This window comes from Phodopus roborovskii, unplaced genomic scaffold (assembly GCF_943737965.1).
Source record: "Phodopus roborovskii unplaced genomic scaffold, PHOROB, whole genome shotgun sequence".
Classification (NCBI taxonomy): domain Eukaryota; kingdom Metazoa; phylum Chordata; class Mammalia; order Rodentia; family Cricetidae; genus Phodopus; species Phodopus roborovskii.
In genome coordinates, this window is record NW_026126460.1 from 3,548,455 (window position 1) to 3,564,591 (window position 16,137).

The 16,137-nt window shown below is 39.1% G+C and overlaps 1 protein-coding gene across 1 annotated transcript in view; it reads left to right on the forward strand.

Moving 5' to 3' along the window:
- Positions 1-16,137, forward strand: part of Plcl1 (phospholipase C like 1 (inactive)) — a 296,203-nt gene that overhangs the window by 247,978 nt on the left and 32,088 nt on the right. The window contains exons 4-5 of the mRNA XM_051190226.1: positions 7,786-7,861; positions 10,043-10,152. Coding sequence (XP_051046183.1) covers positions 7,786-7,861; positions 10,043-10,152 — 186 coding nt within the window. The remainder of the gene's footprint in view (positions 1-7,785; positions 7,862-10,042; positions 10,153-16,137) is intronic.

The following is a 16,137-nucleotide window of genomic DNA, read 5'->3' on the forward strand; positions in this document are numbered from 1 at the left end:
ATGGAGAGGACACACCCTCCTTTTAGGATATTATTTACAAGAAAAACATTACTTTTCCTTCCTGTTCATTAGCCCAAAGTTGATACATTTAATTGCAAAAAGCAATGTAAACTGTCATTTCAAGGGGGCCAAAAGTTGTCTCTAGATTCTATTACTAAGAAGTAGGAGAGACTGTTTATCAGGGCACATAGTAGACTCTGCTACAGAAGTCAGTAGGCAGCCCCTTTCACCTAAAAAAAAAAAAAAAAAAAAAAAAAAACTATCAATGGAATGTACAGAACATTTAACTTTAAAATAAGTTCCCAATCAGATAAGTTAATAAATTGAATTCAGCATGATGGTGAACCCTTATAGCCTCAGCTACTCTGAGACTGAAGTGAGGCAGTTATTTGAACCCAAATGACCAAGACAGGTCCAGTCTTGATAAAATAACGAGACCCCCATGTCTTGAAAATACTATAATGAGATATTCTCCCTTCTATTAAATCATCAGCTATGCCCTGCCCCTTTAATCATGGTGCATTTAGTCAGAAATTTAAGAAGACAAGTGGCTGGGAGATAGTTCAGTGGGCCAAGTGGGCCAAGTGTTTACTGTGTAAGCGTGATGACCTGAGTTTGAATGCCCAGTGTCCACATAAAATGCCACATGTGTGACCAAGGTGCTGGGAAATGGAGGCCAGTGGATCCCTGGAGCATTCTGGCCTGCCAGTTAGCCCAAAGAGTGAAGATATGCCCATGTTTAAAAATGTGGCATACAGCAATGTTACCTGTGGTTCTTGCTTATGTTTCAACGATATACACATTCTCTCTCTCACACACACACAAAGAGGAATTTGTAAGATCACTATTCTTATTTCTCTTCCTGTAGTGCAAAAAATAAATTGTTATATACATTGCTTTCTGGAGAGAAGTTTCATGAAACAACTTAGAATGCTTGTTCATTTGATCTATGCGTTTCTTTCTTTAGATTTATTGTTAAGGTTTGTATATATATAAATATTGGATGATCATAATGTCAAGATGAGGGATTAGCTAAGTTACAGACAGGAACCCAGGAACTGGAAAGATGGTTGAGCAGATCAGAGCTGTGTCTGCCTTTGCAAAGGAGCCAGGTACCATTCCCACTCCTCCAAGGAAGCTCACATCTGTTTGTAACCCCAGCTTCAGAGGATCCCACTTCCTCTTCCGGCCTTTCTGGGCATCTGCATAAGCACATGTAGCACAATTTGTATAGTTACATAGATAAAAATAAAATAAATTTTTAAAAGAGAAATTCACTAAATGGACTCCTTTGAAATTGTCAAAATTAGTTATTTAGAGGGATAGCAATGATGTGGTGGATAATTCAAGATGTTTTGTGAAGCAGTATGGTGGTAATAAGGTATTGCAGTGAGATTTCAATTGCATTTGCATGTAGTGAGATATCCACCATGTCTACAACCGTCCCAGCTCACTCTTTTGTTTCCTGGCCGGGTTTTGGAGAGCAAGTTGAGGTCCAGAACCCCAGACCTAGACTTCCCCATCATGTCCACACCTGTGCCCACACCCAAATGGGCGTGGTCATTGTAACAGGTATGGGTGGGGTGGGATGATATCTCATTACATTTGCATGTAAATGCACATGCAAATAATATATGTGCAATGAAATTCAACTTGCATTTGTATATATATGCACATGAAAAGCATGTGTCATGCTAGGAAGACATTAACAGTGATTTGTTTGTCATGAGTGAATTTTATTTTCTTATTTCTTCTTTTCTATATGCTTCCTGTATTTGCCAAATTCTTTTTAACAAATGGCAGATTTTACAATCCAATATAATAACTGTCAGTGAAGAGAATACTAACATTTTACCATTAAAGTAGCTAGGAGAAAAGCATCTGGTATAAACATTTTCTAAAGGAAGTGGGAAAACCTCCATTGGATGCGCTCTGCACACAGATGCTTGGACCAGGCCTGCCTGGGGGAGGCTCACCTATTGCCTGTGCCACATTTTTCGTGAGATCAATTTTTTCTTCATAAAAGTGGGGATTGAAAGCTGTTCAGTGAATAGGTATAATTGCCATCTAAGAGGTGAAATTAGGGTACTAGTTGCCATAGAGACAGACAGTAGACACCACTTATTTCCTTGTAAGTTAAGAAAGGAAAATAATCTGTTGCGAGGGCAGCCAGCTCCGGGAGCTGCTGGCTCTGCGTTGAGCAGAATGGCTGCTGGGCTGTGGTTGGGCAGTGTCTGCTTCACATCCCAAGCTCCCGGTGGCATTTTGTCCTTTCTGTTTTACCTGATAAAGTCCAAATCTTAATGTTAGCCTTTGTCTCATCTCTGTTTTTAAAACACAGTTTATAAATTGAGGGCATAGCTGGGTCTTCACAGACTCTGAATAGTTGACCATGAAAAGCAGAAATACTTACGTGTAGAGTAGTCATAATTCCCTGTGGAAATGACTTCTCATTTTGGTGGGAAATTGAGTGAAAATAACCTGCTCCAAATTGTGCTATTTCTTTTGATGGTGCAAAGGGTGTGGCGGGTGGTGGTGCCTATGACGCCATTGACCCTGAAAAAGGAATCATCATTTTCACTGTGTAGGACTGTGCTGTCCTGGCAAGTATCGTTCTGCTGTTTGTGAGTGTTTGTGTTTACTTTGGAGAAGTTTCCTGAGATACTGTACAGACTCAGAGTAATCATGTAAAAATATGGACTAGATTGTGTCACAATGCTTCATCACAATGCTTGCCTGTCTGTCTGTCTCCTGGTGTGTCCTCTTTCTCCCTCCCCCAGTTCTCTCTCTCTCTCTCTCTCTCTCTCTCTCTCTCTCTCGCTCTCTCTCTCTCTTTCTCCTAGATTCTTCCTCCTGCTTATGATCATTGCCTGCCATCTGTGCCTATCCTATTGGCTGTTCAGCTTTTTATTAGACCAATTAAGTGTCTTTGGCAGGCAAGGTAAAACAAATGCAACAAAATTTTACATAGTTAAACAAATGTAGCATAAATAAATGTAACACACATTTATGTAGTTAAAGTAATATTCCACAACACACCACACTACTCAGAAGCATTGAATAGTAATCTATTCCATCTTTTAAAAATAATTTCTCTTATCTTTTCTTGATGCATCAACTTGAATGTGTGCTCCATGAGGATGGAGATCCTGTTTGCTTCACACTGTTCTCTTTAAAACAGTGCTAGCGTGCAATATGTTAAATCAATTTTAGTTGATTAAACAAGAGCTTTAAGCATCTGTTGCTAATACAAACAATGCAGTTTTATCCCATGGTGGCCCAAGTTTTCATGCAACAGTCAAGAAGTATTTGCTAAATATATTGTAACTTTTAATGTGTTTTAAATTGCTATGGAAGCTTTTGGGTAGTTTGTTTTGTGAATGCACCTTTCAGAGGTAGGTTAGTTGTAGAGGATTGCAACTGTAAAATGCAAGCCAGAGTGTTCTTCAAAGGTGACTTCTGAACTGAATTATTTAACATTAGCATAAAAGTTAAAACTTTACTCTGGTAAGAGCAGCAGTTTCTGATGGTGAAGATGGCAGACAATCTAGAGAACATGAGTTGAGGATTAATCATTTACTAAGTCAGTTGGGTTTGATCTGGAAAGCAGCTGGGTGTGCTGGCACAAGAAGGAATGTAACAAGAAAGAATCAACTGCCAACTAATCATATCTGGCAATTGAACTAGTGGAGGGTATCACAATTAAGCCAAGAATAATGGGTTGGATTAACCATACTCTGTTATGTAGTATTATTGCCAAAAGATAGCTTCAAGTAGGAAAAAAGTTGTATGTAATTTTCTAAAGTACCCTCTCTCTCCTCTTTCTCTTACTTCTCTCTCTCTCTCTCTCTCTCTCTCTCTCTCTCTATATATATATATATATATATATATATATATATATTCCGTGTGTATCTGTTTACATGAGTACATGGGCTTGCAGAGGTCAGAAGAGAGTGTTAGGTCTGCTGGAACTGTAGTTACTGGAGGCTGGGAGCCATCTCACTTGGGTATTGGATTCCACATTTGAAGGAAACAGCATGTACAACATACATTCTTATCTGCTGATCCATCTCTCCAGTCCCCCTCTTCCCACAACATAGTTTTGCTTATTGTAAGCAATCTAAGTTGAAATAAGTGAATAAATCAGAGTAATTCTTCTTCCATCACTGTCTCATTATAAAGCTTGTGTAAGTTTTCTATTAGTTTGAAATTCAAAAATATATTGGTTTACACAGCAATTGAATTTATAAAACTAGCTCTAACTTGCATGTGCTCAACTAATGCTAGTTATTTTTGTACAATAAACTTAGTGCACAGAGACCTCCTATTGGGTACAGCAATGTCTTCTGACAATTTTTTTGTGGGGGGGGGTGTTATAGAATGGAATAATTGCTGTCTTCTTGAGGGTTGACAATTTCTGTTGTTACCAGGTTCTTAACATTGAATATCAAGGATATGTCAACAAGCAATAATTTCGGGATGTTATTTGGTCTAACATAAATGCATCCTCATCTGACCTAGTGTTCCTTATTTCTCAGATTTTTGGTAACATTTTAGCTAAAGGCAGTGTGGTAGTCAAATTGGCCTTAAAATTAGAGAGAGGTTTCATGTGATGATTAATTTTGATTGCCAATCTGATTGGAACAGGAACACCCAGGGCTGAAATGAGGTACAACTTTGGATATATTTGTGAGAATTTTTTCAAAGAAGATTAATTAAAGGTGAAAGTCCTGGCTAGTACCAACATCCTCTTCCTTTGGCTTTCTGGTCTCCCAGGAAAGGGGCAAGCATCCTCACGATCCTACCACTACACCTTCCATTCCATGACAGGCTGTCCTCTCAGCATGAGCCAAAACCAAACGTTCCCTCTTCAGTTGCTTTTGTGCCTGGTATTTGCTCACATCAATCAAAGCAGTTCATAAAACTCTCCTCCCCCAGTGGTTTTTATGAATGAGATAAATTGTAATAAGAGCTGGGTCAAAACTAATATTTCAAGCAATTTCTCAAGATTAGTTGACAGCTGCTTTGGAAATAGAACAACTGAGATGTTACAATGTCCTTTTATGAAGAAAGCTGGCATGGCTGCAGAATTGTCACTACAAATGAGGAGAGACAGTTCTTTTGTTTGCTGTGCTCAGGTTCTGTTGTCCCACGCCATCATAAACCAGGCTGGGGAGTGTGACTCAAAACCAGTCCCAGTATAGGGAGCACATTGTTGCTAAGGTGGGAGGTGGCATGTGCTTCTGGGTAGCTGGCAGGTGTTCTGAGTTTTATATTTGTTTCTATTTCATGGAGAGTTGGCCATCTTCACGGGGTTGGGTGCTTAAAATAAAAAAGATCCCAATCCACAAATGGTGGTTGTATATGTTCCCTTTAACATAAAGCACTCAAAACTAAAGAAAACTGTCCTCATCAAGTTAGCAAATAACACATAACAGCAGTCCCATTTATAAATGTGCTGAGTTTAGTGGAACTCAAGTCTGAGTTTCAACAATTCAAACAGATGATCCACTGTTTTTACTAGAATGAAGGCAATAGTTAGATGGGTCTTAAGGGGAGAGAACAGAAATAGTTCTGTATAGCTTCTTAAATATTCTCAAGCAATATCCCATCCAAAGTTCCAGGTCCTTCCTAAAAAATGTAGGGATGTAAATCAAAGCACTTCTACATATATTGCATAGGAAGACTGTTGATGATGACTTGTGTGTTCCATGAATCATTTTTGGAAGGAGACACAGCCATGGCAGCTTTCATTCTCATGATGCTTTACCTGTTGGATGCTGCTAAGTGATGATGCCCAACTTGTTCTTGCAACAGTCAACCTCTAACACCGATTGCAGAGTAACTCATAAGCTTGGGTGTGCTGCTCACAGTGCTGGTGTATTAGGCTCTATTATTTCTCTAACCTTGTGCCTTTGGTCCAGTCATCTTTCAGCTCAGTTTTTGTCCCTACAAAGTGATATTGCCCACAGCAATCTAATCTTAAAGTGACTCTAAATATGAAGTTATGTGCGATGCTGAACTTCAGTAGAGTTCTAGTGAAACCTGGTGTCTATGGAGGGTTTGAGTCATGATAGGATGGAAATTTTACGATTCATCAGTCCAGCTTCTCTGTCAGATCTAGGAGACACAGTCTCACAGTAGGTTTTCTGGTCCTCTTGCTCTTACAGTATTTTTGCTCCCTCTTCTCTGATAGTTCCTGAGAATTACATATAGGAACTGGGTTATGGATGTCAATTGGGGTTGGGTACCCCACATTTAGTTTTTCTCTATTTTGACCAGTGTTAGCTTTCCATAATGGTCTTCTGCTACAAAAGAAACTTCTTTGTTGAAGGGTGAGACCTACACTCTCAGGCTGGGCCTGAACACAGGATCTGCAGGCTAGAGTGGGTCTGGAAGTTGTATACACAGCAAGTGGGTAAGGTCAGGAGACAAAAGGGGCGTGGCTACAGTGGGTGGTGAGCATCCAGCAGTTAGCAACTGTGGAAAGCTGTGGTGTCACCCAGACCTATAGAAATAAGGGGCAGCTATTGTTAGACCTTAGTACTTTCCTATACCTGCCCCTGTCTGGAACTATTGCCTTTCAGAGAGGGAGTTCTGAAACTATAGCGCAACAGAGAGGGAACCATGGAGATGCAATTATGTGAATGAACTCTCTGCTCTATTGCTTCCTACTCCTGATCCTTGTTGGGGGGATCCCAAGAAGAGTCAGAAGGTGGGAGAGTATGCATGATACTACCCACAGTAATCAACCTCCCTAACCTGAGCCTGAGCCTGGATTGAGAAGGGCAAGCGGAATCGCAGCACCAGTAATACTTAGTGTTTACTGTAAATATTGTGAGAATATTCTCATCATAAGCAATATAGGCATACTAATATCCTAGCATGTACACAATAACTAGATCAGAAGTAGAAACCAGTGTAACATTTTCCTGTGTTCTGTGTGTGTGCCTGGAAGGTCTGATCAAGCCATTATTGTTCTTCAGATCATGTTGTGTCTGGGGAAGAAATCATGGAGAGTGCAGGCGAAGGTGCTGTTTACCTGAGCTTTTGAGGTTGTTTTCATTTTCTCTGTTGGGGTTCATGCAATTTAGAACAATATAATATAAAGAGGACCACTTTCCTGCTCTACAGCCATTTGCAAGTGGAGATACTCTGGAAGATACTGGAGTGGCATAGTTAAGATCTAGACAACAGTAGTGACATGCTTCAGCTATGTTAAATGTGGGCTTTGTCCAACCTTCGTGAATGTTTCTCTTGTCTGAATATTCTCTCCTTTTCTTTCCTGCTATTTAGCCCTGGCTGGCCCGAAACTCACTGTGTAGTCCTGATTGACTTTTGCTAGGTAAACAGGCTGGCTTTGAACTTGTAGTCACTCTCTTGATCCTGCTTGCCACGTGCTATGGTTAGAGGCATGCACCACAACACTGGGCACCACTCCTTGGAAACTGAAGGTGTTAATGTAAATCACAGTTTGATTATGTCTACACCTTCACAATTTTTATGGTGTTGATTACTAATTTGTAACTTGTATTCATTTATACAACAATTATTACTTTGTACCCACTGCATGTGTGGTATGTTATACAGTTGGGGCCATTGTTAGAAAGGTGATACTTGTCTTGATGTCTGGATGAGAGCTGGGACAGAGATTTCCCATCTTTCGCCATCTCTCATGATGGTCCCTCATTCCTGGGTGTATTTTTGAGAACATCTCTATACATTGCCTTCTCAATGAGCCTAATGTTTAAGGGTTTCTAACAACTTCTTGATGTTTTGGGACAGGTGATTCAAGAAAGCCGGGTCCTCATAGAAATGGCAGACACAGTCCAGGAAAAGATTGCACAGTGTCAGAAAGCAGGTAATATTTTATTTTCTACTTTGCTTAGAAATCACAATGACAAGAGAAGGTGTGGGTGTAAATATTTCACTAGACCCAAGATAAATGATAAATGGGTGTTATTGGGGGGGTTACTTACACAGATAATAATGAAGAACTGTGGGAGCACTTCTCTGCTCTTCCTAATGGATCAGTTGACCCAAGAGAAAGACCATGCAAAAAGAAGCCATGCCTCATGCTTCTCTCTTTGTGCTTCTGTCCACCTGAAGCCTCACCCAAAGGCATGTGGCCACTGCTACAGGTTCACCAGCAAGACCACTACAGACAAGTCATAGCAGCTTTAAAAAAAAGCATATGTTCTCCACTTAAAATTAATACATTTCATGGTAGCATCTATAATTTAAGTTGAAGCCCTCTTCATAGTTAAGATTTAAACCATAGTCCTACTTACTTCTGTGTTGTTGTCCTTCTTCATCCTCATTTTAGATTTGTTCCTTGTTCAAGGATGGGAGATGTCACATATCTTCGAGTATCCACCTGTGTTTGTTTATTCTCACTTTTATCCACACTACTGAGCCTTTGTGGTTTAGATTCACACTGTCCACACATACAGTGATGATGATGAGGAGAGACAGGGCAGTGTCGACAGTTGCTTTATGAGTATGCTTGTGTTTGAAATCCATGCAGTACCTTACCTGGTCATCGTGACAACTAAGCATGATATCCCATTTTCAGATGGGACAATTAAGAGGCTGGCGAATGATCCAAAGTCCCATTACTAACACACAATAGAGTTGACTTATCATCACAGACTAGCATTGGTGCTCCCCTTACTAGACTGACAAGCATGCAACCTTAGATGTTGTAAATAAACACACACACACACACACACACACACACACACACAAAATAAAAAGCCCAAATGTATACAGGAGCTCAGCCATTCCTTTGCAATCTTTATACAAGTTGACCCATTTGATTGTCACCACAATCTAAATGAGACTTACTCCTACCATTTTACCAGTGAGGAGAATGAAGCCCTGTGAGTTTCAAGGGTAGTTCAAACTCACCCAACTAGTGAATCGGTGAACAAGAATGTAAGTCTGTGCTGTGTCCCTGCTGGTTCTAATAGGCTATATCTGTTACACAGACACCTGGAAAGTCAATGTGGTTTTAGGCTACTGTAGTACAAGGAAAGTGACTTGGGCAAGAAGAATGATAGCAAACCCTTACCCAGCGTGAGCTGCTTCAAGCCCAGTTAGGACACTGTCCATTCTGAGATGCAGCTGTCTATACTGCTCAAATCCAGAAAGTTGGCTGGTGAAGTGGTCCTGCCTGGATGCCCTCCCGAATGAGTCACCAGTAAGCAGACACATGGCAAATTGCTCACTGCAGGGCAGAGAGGATCCAAGGGGATTAATCCAATATCTTTCTTTAGACATATAAAGGGCTGGACTCAGGATAAGAGATCAAACCTTCTTGGTCTGAGGCCAGCTAGCACTGAGGACTGTAAGCTCTGGGAAAGGAGATCTTGGCTCAGGGTCAGTCCCAGTCCTCCAAAGATAGAACAAATTGTACATAAGAGAATGTGATTCTCATCTTGAAGTTCTAAGGGAAAAACTGAAGAAACAGATGATAACAATTTTGTTTATGACATTCAAGCTTGAGTGAATGGTGGACCAAAGAGTACATGAAAGGCCACTCCAAAATATGAAACACATGGGTGCTCCTAAGTTTGTTGTTTTTAAAAGTCTTTTTATTTGGGGTCAAAGCTGATAATCACTGTTTTACCTGCATGGGTTCTATGGCTTGCTTTTAAGCCATAAGGTTGGTTCATTAACAAAATCAAGAGATATATACACTCACATGAGGTTACCACCATACCCTACACCTTTCCATACAAAAACCAGGAAAAGGACTTGTAAGGTCAGTAACATCTGCTAGGAGGTTCACTTCTTAATTTCTCTTGTATTTATCTATGCATCCAGGCTGCTTAAAATGAAATTTAGCCCCTGTATCACTTACTCCTAGATGCCTTCTACGTGGGATGAATACAATGGACAGAATTCAATTCAGGGGTTTAGAAAATTATGAGAGGTAACAGGAATGTGAATCTGTATTTTTCTGGTAGTATTTTCATGGTACAAATGCATGTTTTCTTGAACTATGCTCTAACATTCTTTATGTGTGTTCTTTCCAAAGGGATGGAGTTCCACGAAGAACTTCATAATCTGGGGGCAAAGGAAGGCTTGAAAGGAAGAAAACTCAACAAGGCGATTGAGAGCTTTGCTTGGAACATTACTGTGTTGAAGGTACATGGGCACCCTCACTGCCCCTTTTGCCTTTATTTCTCTCCTCTCCAGGGTAGAGAGAAGCATCATCAGCTAAATACAGAGATTTGAATTTTAAGCCAGGAGGGGCCTGATTGCCAGGTTCAGCTCTACGTGATGGGGAGACAAAGCCTGGGCAGAACTTGATTTAATATTTCTTAATAGAACAATGATTTTCATGATGGAGGCTGAGAGTAGTATATGAGTGAGACCTAATTTTATTGGTGTGTGTGTGTGTGTGTGTGTGTGTGTGTGTGTGTGTATGTGTTTATGAGAACACTTATGCAAGTCAATATTTCTGTGCTCATTTGAAAAGTCATGCTTAATGCTGCTGGGAGGGTTCCAACATAAGACATTTGGACAGTCTTGCACTACAGAATATCTGGGTCCACTTAGGATTTTTATTTTAAGAATATTTGTTATAAATATATTTCTCTTGAATATGTTTTGGAAACCAGTCTCTTGACATTGTAATTTGCTTTCTGCTTCAAATTAATTTTGGAATTTGAAGTGAGGATAGCATGTTTTATGTTTTCTTACATGAAAGAAGAATTGACCTATGTGGTTAGAAAAACTTACCATGGAATTGTGTTGGAAAAAACAACCATAAACAAAAATTAATAATTGTTCACACATAGAGAATGCCTATTGTGTCCAATGCCATTTAGTGGCAGTTATATGGAATAATAATTTAGTGCAACCCCTATCACTATCACTATCATTTTACAGGTGAGGAGCACATTGGGATCTTATGTATTACTTAAGGTCCCTCAGGAGTCTAGCTGAAGTTTGAACCCAAGGCCCTGTCTTGAACCTACTTCATATCTCTGTGACAGTGTGAAGTGAGCTGTAAGACATATCTCACATGTGTCTTAGAAATTCAGTTCAAATGTGCTTATTAGCTCCTACTGTGTGATATGTGTGGTAAGCATTGACAGAACACAGATAACAAGAGTTATAGACTTAGGCCCCATTAAATTAGCAGCCTGAGGCTGTGGTAGAGATGGGCTTTGTTTGTCCCATCCTTTGTGGGCTTGGGTTGTAGCATTAGAAGAGTGCATTAGAACTTTAGCGCAAGATTCTTAAGTTTTTTCCACTTAAGAAAATTTTATGCAATGCTGGGTATATAGTTATATGAAACAGACATACAACTCATTTACTAATAATAAACATAACATGTTTATTTTTATAAAATTATAAAACATGTAATTGTACCATTCAAATGTTCACACCAATGAGATGGATGTCTTTATTTGCCTCTACATAAAGAATTAAATCTTGGCTGCACATTTGAGCATTTTCAGTGTTTCTTATATTTTGATTTTATTCTCACCAAAGCTAAGGCAGACACTTTGTTTTGTACAGAAGGCAAAAGCATGATTCGAGCCATTTCAGAAACTGTTGAAAACTCTGCCCTGATCTTAAGCTGTAATTCATGTAATGATTGTTTATGAACCAAAGTTATCAACTCAAACAGCAATTTTAAAAATCAATAGTTTTAAAACAAAACAAAAGTATACTGATATGTTATTTACATATTGAAGAAAGACAATAGAAACATCCAGTCTTTGTTTTTGATACTTAGGCTGTCCTGTTTCCATAAGGACAGAACATTTTGTATATATAGTGAAAGCAATACACAATGTTGAATAGTATCAAATAAAAGCTGAGGTCTTTAGACAGTTTTTGCCAATGTGATAACATGCACTGTGCAAGCATACATGTTGTGTGTTCAGAACTGAAGCTGCTATGAAGTCAGGTGACACAGTCAGGCACTGCCAGAAACACAGTTCATTAAGTGTTTAAGTATTTGAGGTTTTATTTTTATTATTATTCATTTTATGGTCATGCATTCAGATTGTAATGCTCACATACCATTATGTAGTGTTACATAACATTGTGATCCAAAGTTGAACGAACTGGGCCCTAGGCCATAACACAGCTCCCTGAAATTATCATAAACCCTTTTTGAGCAGCATGTGTTTCTTTGGGCTTGTTGAAGGGCCAATCATCAAAAAAAAAAGTGCTTAGAGATCTTAAAATCAAGAATATATCACCTGGGTCTCCAGGACTAGGCTGGAAAGGGTAGATAGATGTATAACTGCTAAAAGTTATAACACATACATAATGATTCAGCATTTGAGACCAGCACTCAGAACTAGGTACTCATACTAGATGTATGCATATATTTGTAAAAAAAAAAATATGTGCATATTCCATTGCTTTTTCACCAGCTGTGTGGTCTGGCAACATCACATGTGACCTTGACTTTCTATATCTTATAGATGAAGAAATTGAGGCTGAGGGAGGTATACATTCATTATCGAGTCTCATAGCAAGTAAATGGCAAGGTGGAGATTTTTAACTGGTTACCTGTAATCTTGATTGTTACTCTGAACTGCCTCCTAGAAGACTCCATCATGCTTCCAGATAGTTTTGTGCAGGGACAAACACATATGTATGTAGACTACTGGATAGTGGTGGGTGATGGGAGATGTCATTCTGTATATATGTTTCTCATACTGGTTAATGAATAAAGCACTGTTGGCCAATAGGAAAGCAAGATAGGAGGGACTAGGAGACAAGGAGGAAATAGGAAGTAGTAAGGAGGGTCAAGATGGAGAGTCTGGAGAGAACAGAACTGCCATCCCTCCGCTCTCGGTAAGACCACGTGGAAATACATAGAAATGGATTAATATTTAAGACAGAGCTAGCTGATAAGAAATTAGTAACGGGCCAACAGAATTATATCAAATACAGAGTCTCAGAGTGTTAATTGGGGCTGGCGCAGCGGCGGGACAAGACCAGTGGGCGGAGAAAACCGTACTCCTTACAGGTGGGATTTCAATGTCTCTGAGCACTGTAATGATGCCCATGTCCATGATTTGATGAGGGGTTAAGTGAGATAATATGCAAAAGAGCCAATTCTCAATGCACAAAACTGGATGGCATTGTGCTTTTGCTGTTACCTTTAGTTTTCCAGGTGAGACTTCTCCTTGAAGAGTAGGATTACTTTTGTTATTTTCATTTTATTATTAACTCCCGACATGTGCCCACTTAGTTTCCTAAGTTTACTCATATGTTTGTTTTCTTTAATGACAGAGTTGGTTTCTAGATGTGACTGAGCAAATGTTGTGTAAATCATTCCAAGACAGATCTTTTAAAACAGAATTGATCTTCTGTAATTATAGCTTGTGCACTGGCTGCTAGCATTACAGCCTGAGTACAGAATCCTAAGCAACAGTCATGGAATTTTCAAGATATAATTATTTCATTGGGAATATTTCAGTATGTCTCCCATTGGGTTAGGTGATCTTATTAATCATATGTCCATTATGCTAGAGTTAGAAAGTTACATCTTAGGAATTTGAATTATTGGGTAAGAGAATGAAGCCTGGGCTCTGCCCTATTGGAGATGTTTTTCCCTTGGCTCTCCTCTGAGAAGGAAGCTTTCCCTGTAAACCTTTCTTTAGCTCTTGTATTCACACTCAGAAAGATTAGCTGCTGATGGTTTCCAGTCTTGTCATTAATTCTCTAAGTTTTAGTAAATTACTCTTTCATATTTGAGTTCATTTCAGTCTATTTACTTGCATAAATTAGTATTAAGCACCTTGGAAAAACAGGATTTATCAATGGTGGGCGGGGCTCACCTATACAATTCCCAGTGCCTACTGTAAAGCTTCCTTATACTTCTTTAGAGCGGGTAGTCTCTAATATCTAGGGGAATGGAGTGGGGATTTATCAATACCAGTTAAATATGTGGATTTGTGTTTCTAAGGACATTTAATTTCAGTATAATTACCAAGTCAGAGTAAAACAGGAGAAAATGAGAAATGTGCTTAGTCACAGTGGGTTGTTAACATGGAGTGGTGGACTGGTACATTGGCTTTAAAGAAAATTGAACAACACTGTAGTCGCTGCAATGATGCAGTGATGGATGTTTCACATTTCAACCCCTGACTCGTTTTCATTATAACCAGTGGACCACATTGACTTTGCCCTGTTCTTCCCTCACATGTCAGCAGTCTCTTCCATCTGTCCTTCTCCATGGTGTCCTTCGGAAATGGGTTTTGTGTCTTAGTTTGTACTGTTGTAATAAAATACCTGAGACTGGGAAATTTATAAATGTCAATTTTAAAATGTTATTCTTTTTGTTCAGAAGGCCATTTAGTCCAAGATTTAGGCACTACCAGGTTTGTGATCTGGTGAGAGATGGTGTCTGGCTATTGTGTCCTCTAGGGTGGTAGTGTTGTAAATGTTGTGTCAAATGTCAGGAGAGAAGGAAGAACAACAAATTACAGCTAGTCCTTCAGACCCTTTTACAAGTCACTGACCTGTCCATGAGAGTGAACCTCATGACCTAATCAAACTGTATAGCCCCACAGCTTGATACTGTTGCATAGGGAATCCAAGTTGTTTCAACATTAGTATTAGAGGCGAAACAAGCATCTAACCACAGCTTTTCTGCTATTAGTGGGATATTAAACTATCACAATGGGAACTTTTTTGCTATTCCTTAAATTTCCCAAAGTAAAATACAGTTTTACTTACAGAGCCAATATACTGTTTTGAATTTTGGAAGACTGTCATTCATAAAAGTTCTCATCACTGATAAGAGCAGTTTGCTATGAGGTAGAGTTGATTTAAAGGCTTGGTTTCCATCCAGAATGATCTCACTCTTGAAATATGAAAATGGTTTCTCCGAACTCATGTCACATCTATAACACTAAATCAGAGACTTACACATAAACCAGGATGAGTTTTCCAAGTTATTTTTTTTTTTTTTTGCGGTTGTTGTTGTTGTTGGCCTGCTAGATACTTTAAGGAACTAAATTTTATTGTATTTTCATTTTAAAACAACTATGAATTTTTATCAGGCTGAGAATGGCAAAGTAGAGCCATCTAAAACTAAGACAAATATTTTATCATAAAAGAAATGCATCAACTAGAAACTCAGGGAAAAGAAAAAGTCCAGAAAGTGGCACCTTCCTAGTCATAAATTCCATTGGCTTGTAATTAAATTACAGATAGGGAATAAAAATGAATCTAAGCATAGCCTTGTTAGTGGGGTCTTCCATCACAGATTTAAGTTTCTCTGAAGAGATTTCTGCCTTCTATTTTAATGCATGTCAGTGTGCACCATAAAATGGGCTTATTTTATAGGTTTTGGTTAAGAAGGTGTGGCTCAGCTTCCTGATTTTTCACTGTGAGTTCCTGCTCTGTCTTAACAGCATTTTCACTTTTTCCTGGGAAGAGTTGGAGCTGATGTCTCTCCTCCTTCAGCGTGGGGGTTGGTTCCTAATTCAGGTAGATTACCTTAGTTAGTCCCAGGATTTCGGGCCCTCAAAGCTCTGAGGAATCTTGCTACATAAAAGAAGCTACAGGGATATCAGTATTGTAATATGTTTTCTAACAGAGCCAGAAAACACACTTGAAGGATTTGGTCATTTGTTGAGAAGTAAGAAAAGGGAAACAAGATGGTAGGCACCAGTCTATCTCTGAAATATTGAGTGAGGGCAAGAAGAGACTTACAGTACTTTAAATCATTCCATAAAATACTGTGTGTATGTATGTATGTATGTATGTATGTATGTATGTATGTATGCATGTATGTATGTATATATAGGGTTCCAGGTTCTTATAGGAGCCATTTATACATATGGGGGATTTGGTATTTGCTAGTTGTTCAGTATACAAGGCTGGATGTCTCAGCTGGTCTTCAGCATACACCAGAATCCTGAAGAAGTAGGCTCTAATGCTGGTGAAGGAGTACCTCAGTAGCAGGGTGGATGAACTTGCCAGTGAGAATGAGTGCAAGCAGTCAAACACTTCTTTCCTCTTCATTCTATCTCATTTTCATAGGCTTCCACCAGAACATAGACCCAGACTTAGGGTGAGTCTTCTGACTGACAGTGGTTTAGACTTAGGGTAGGTTTCCAAATGGTACCCTTAATTGAAAATCCCTCA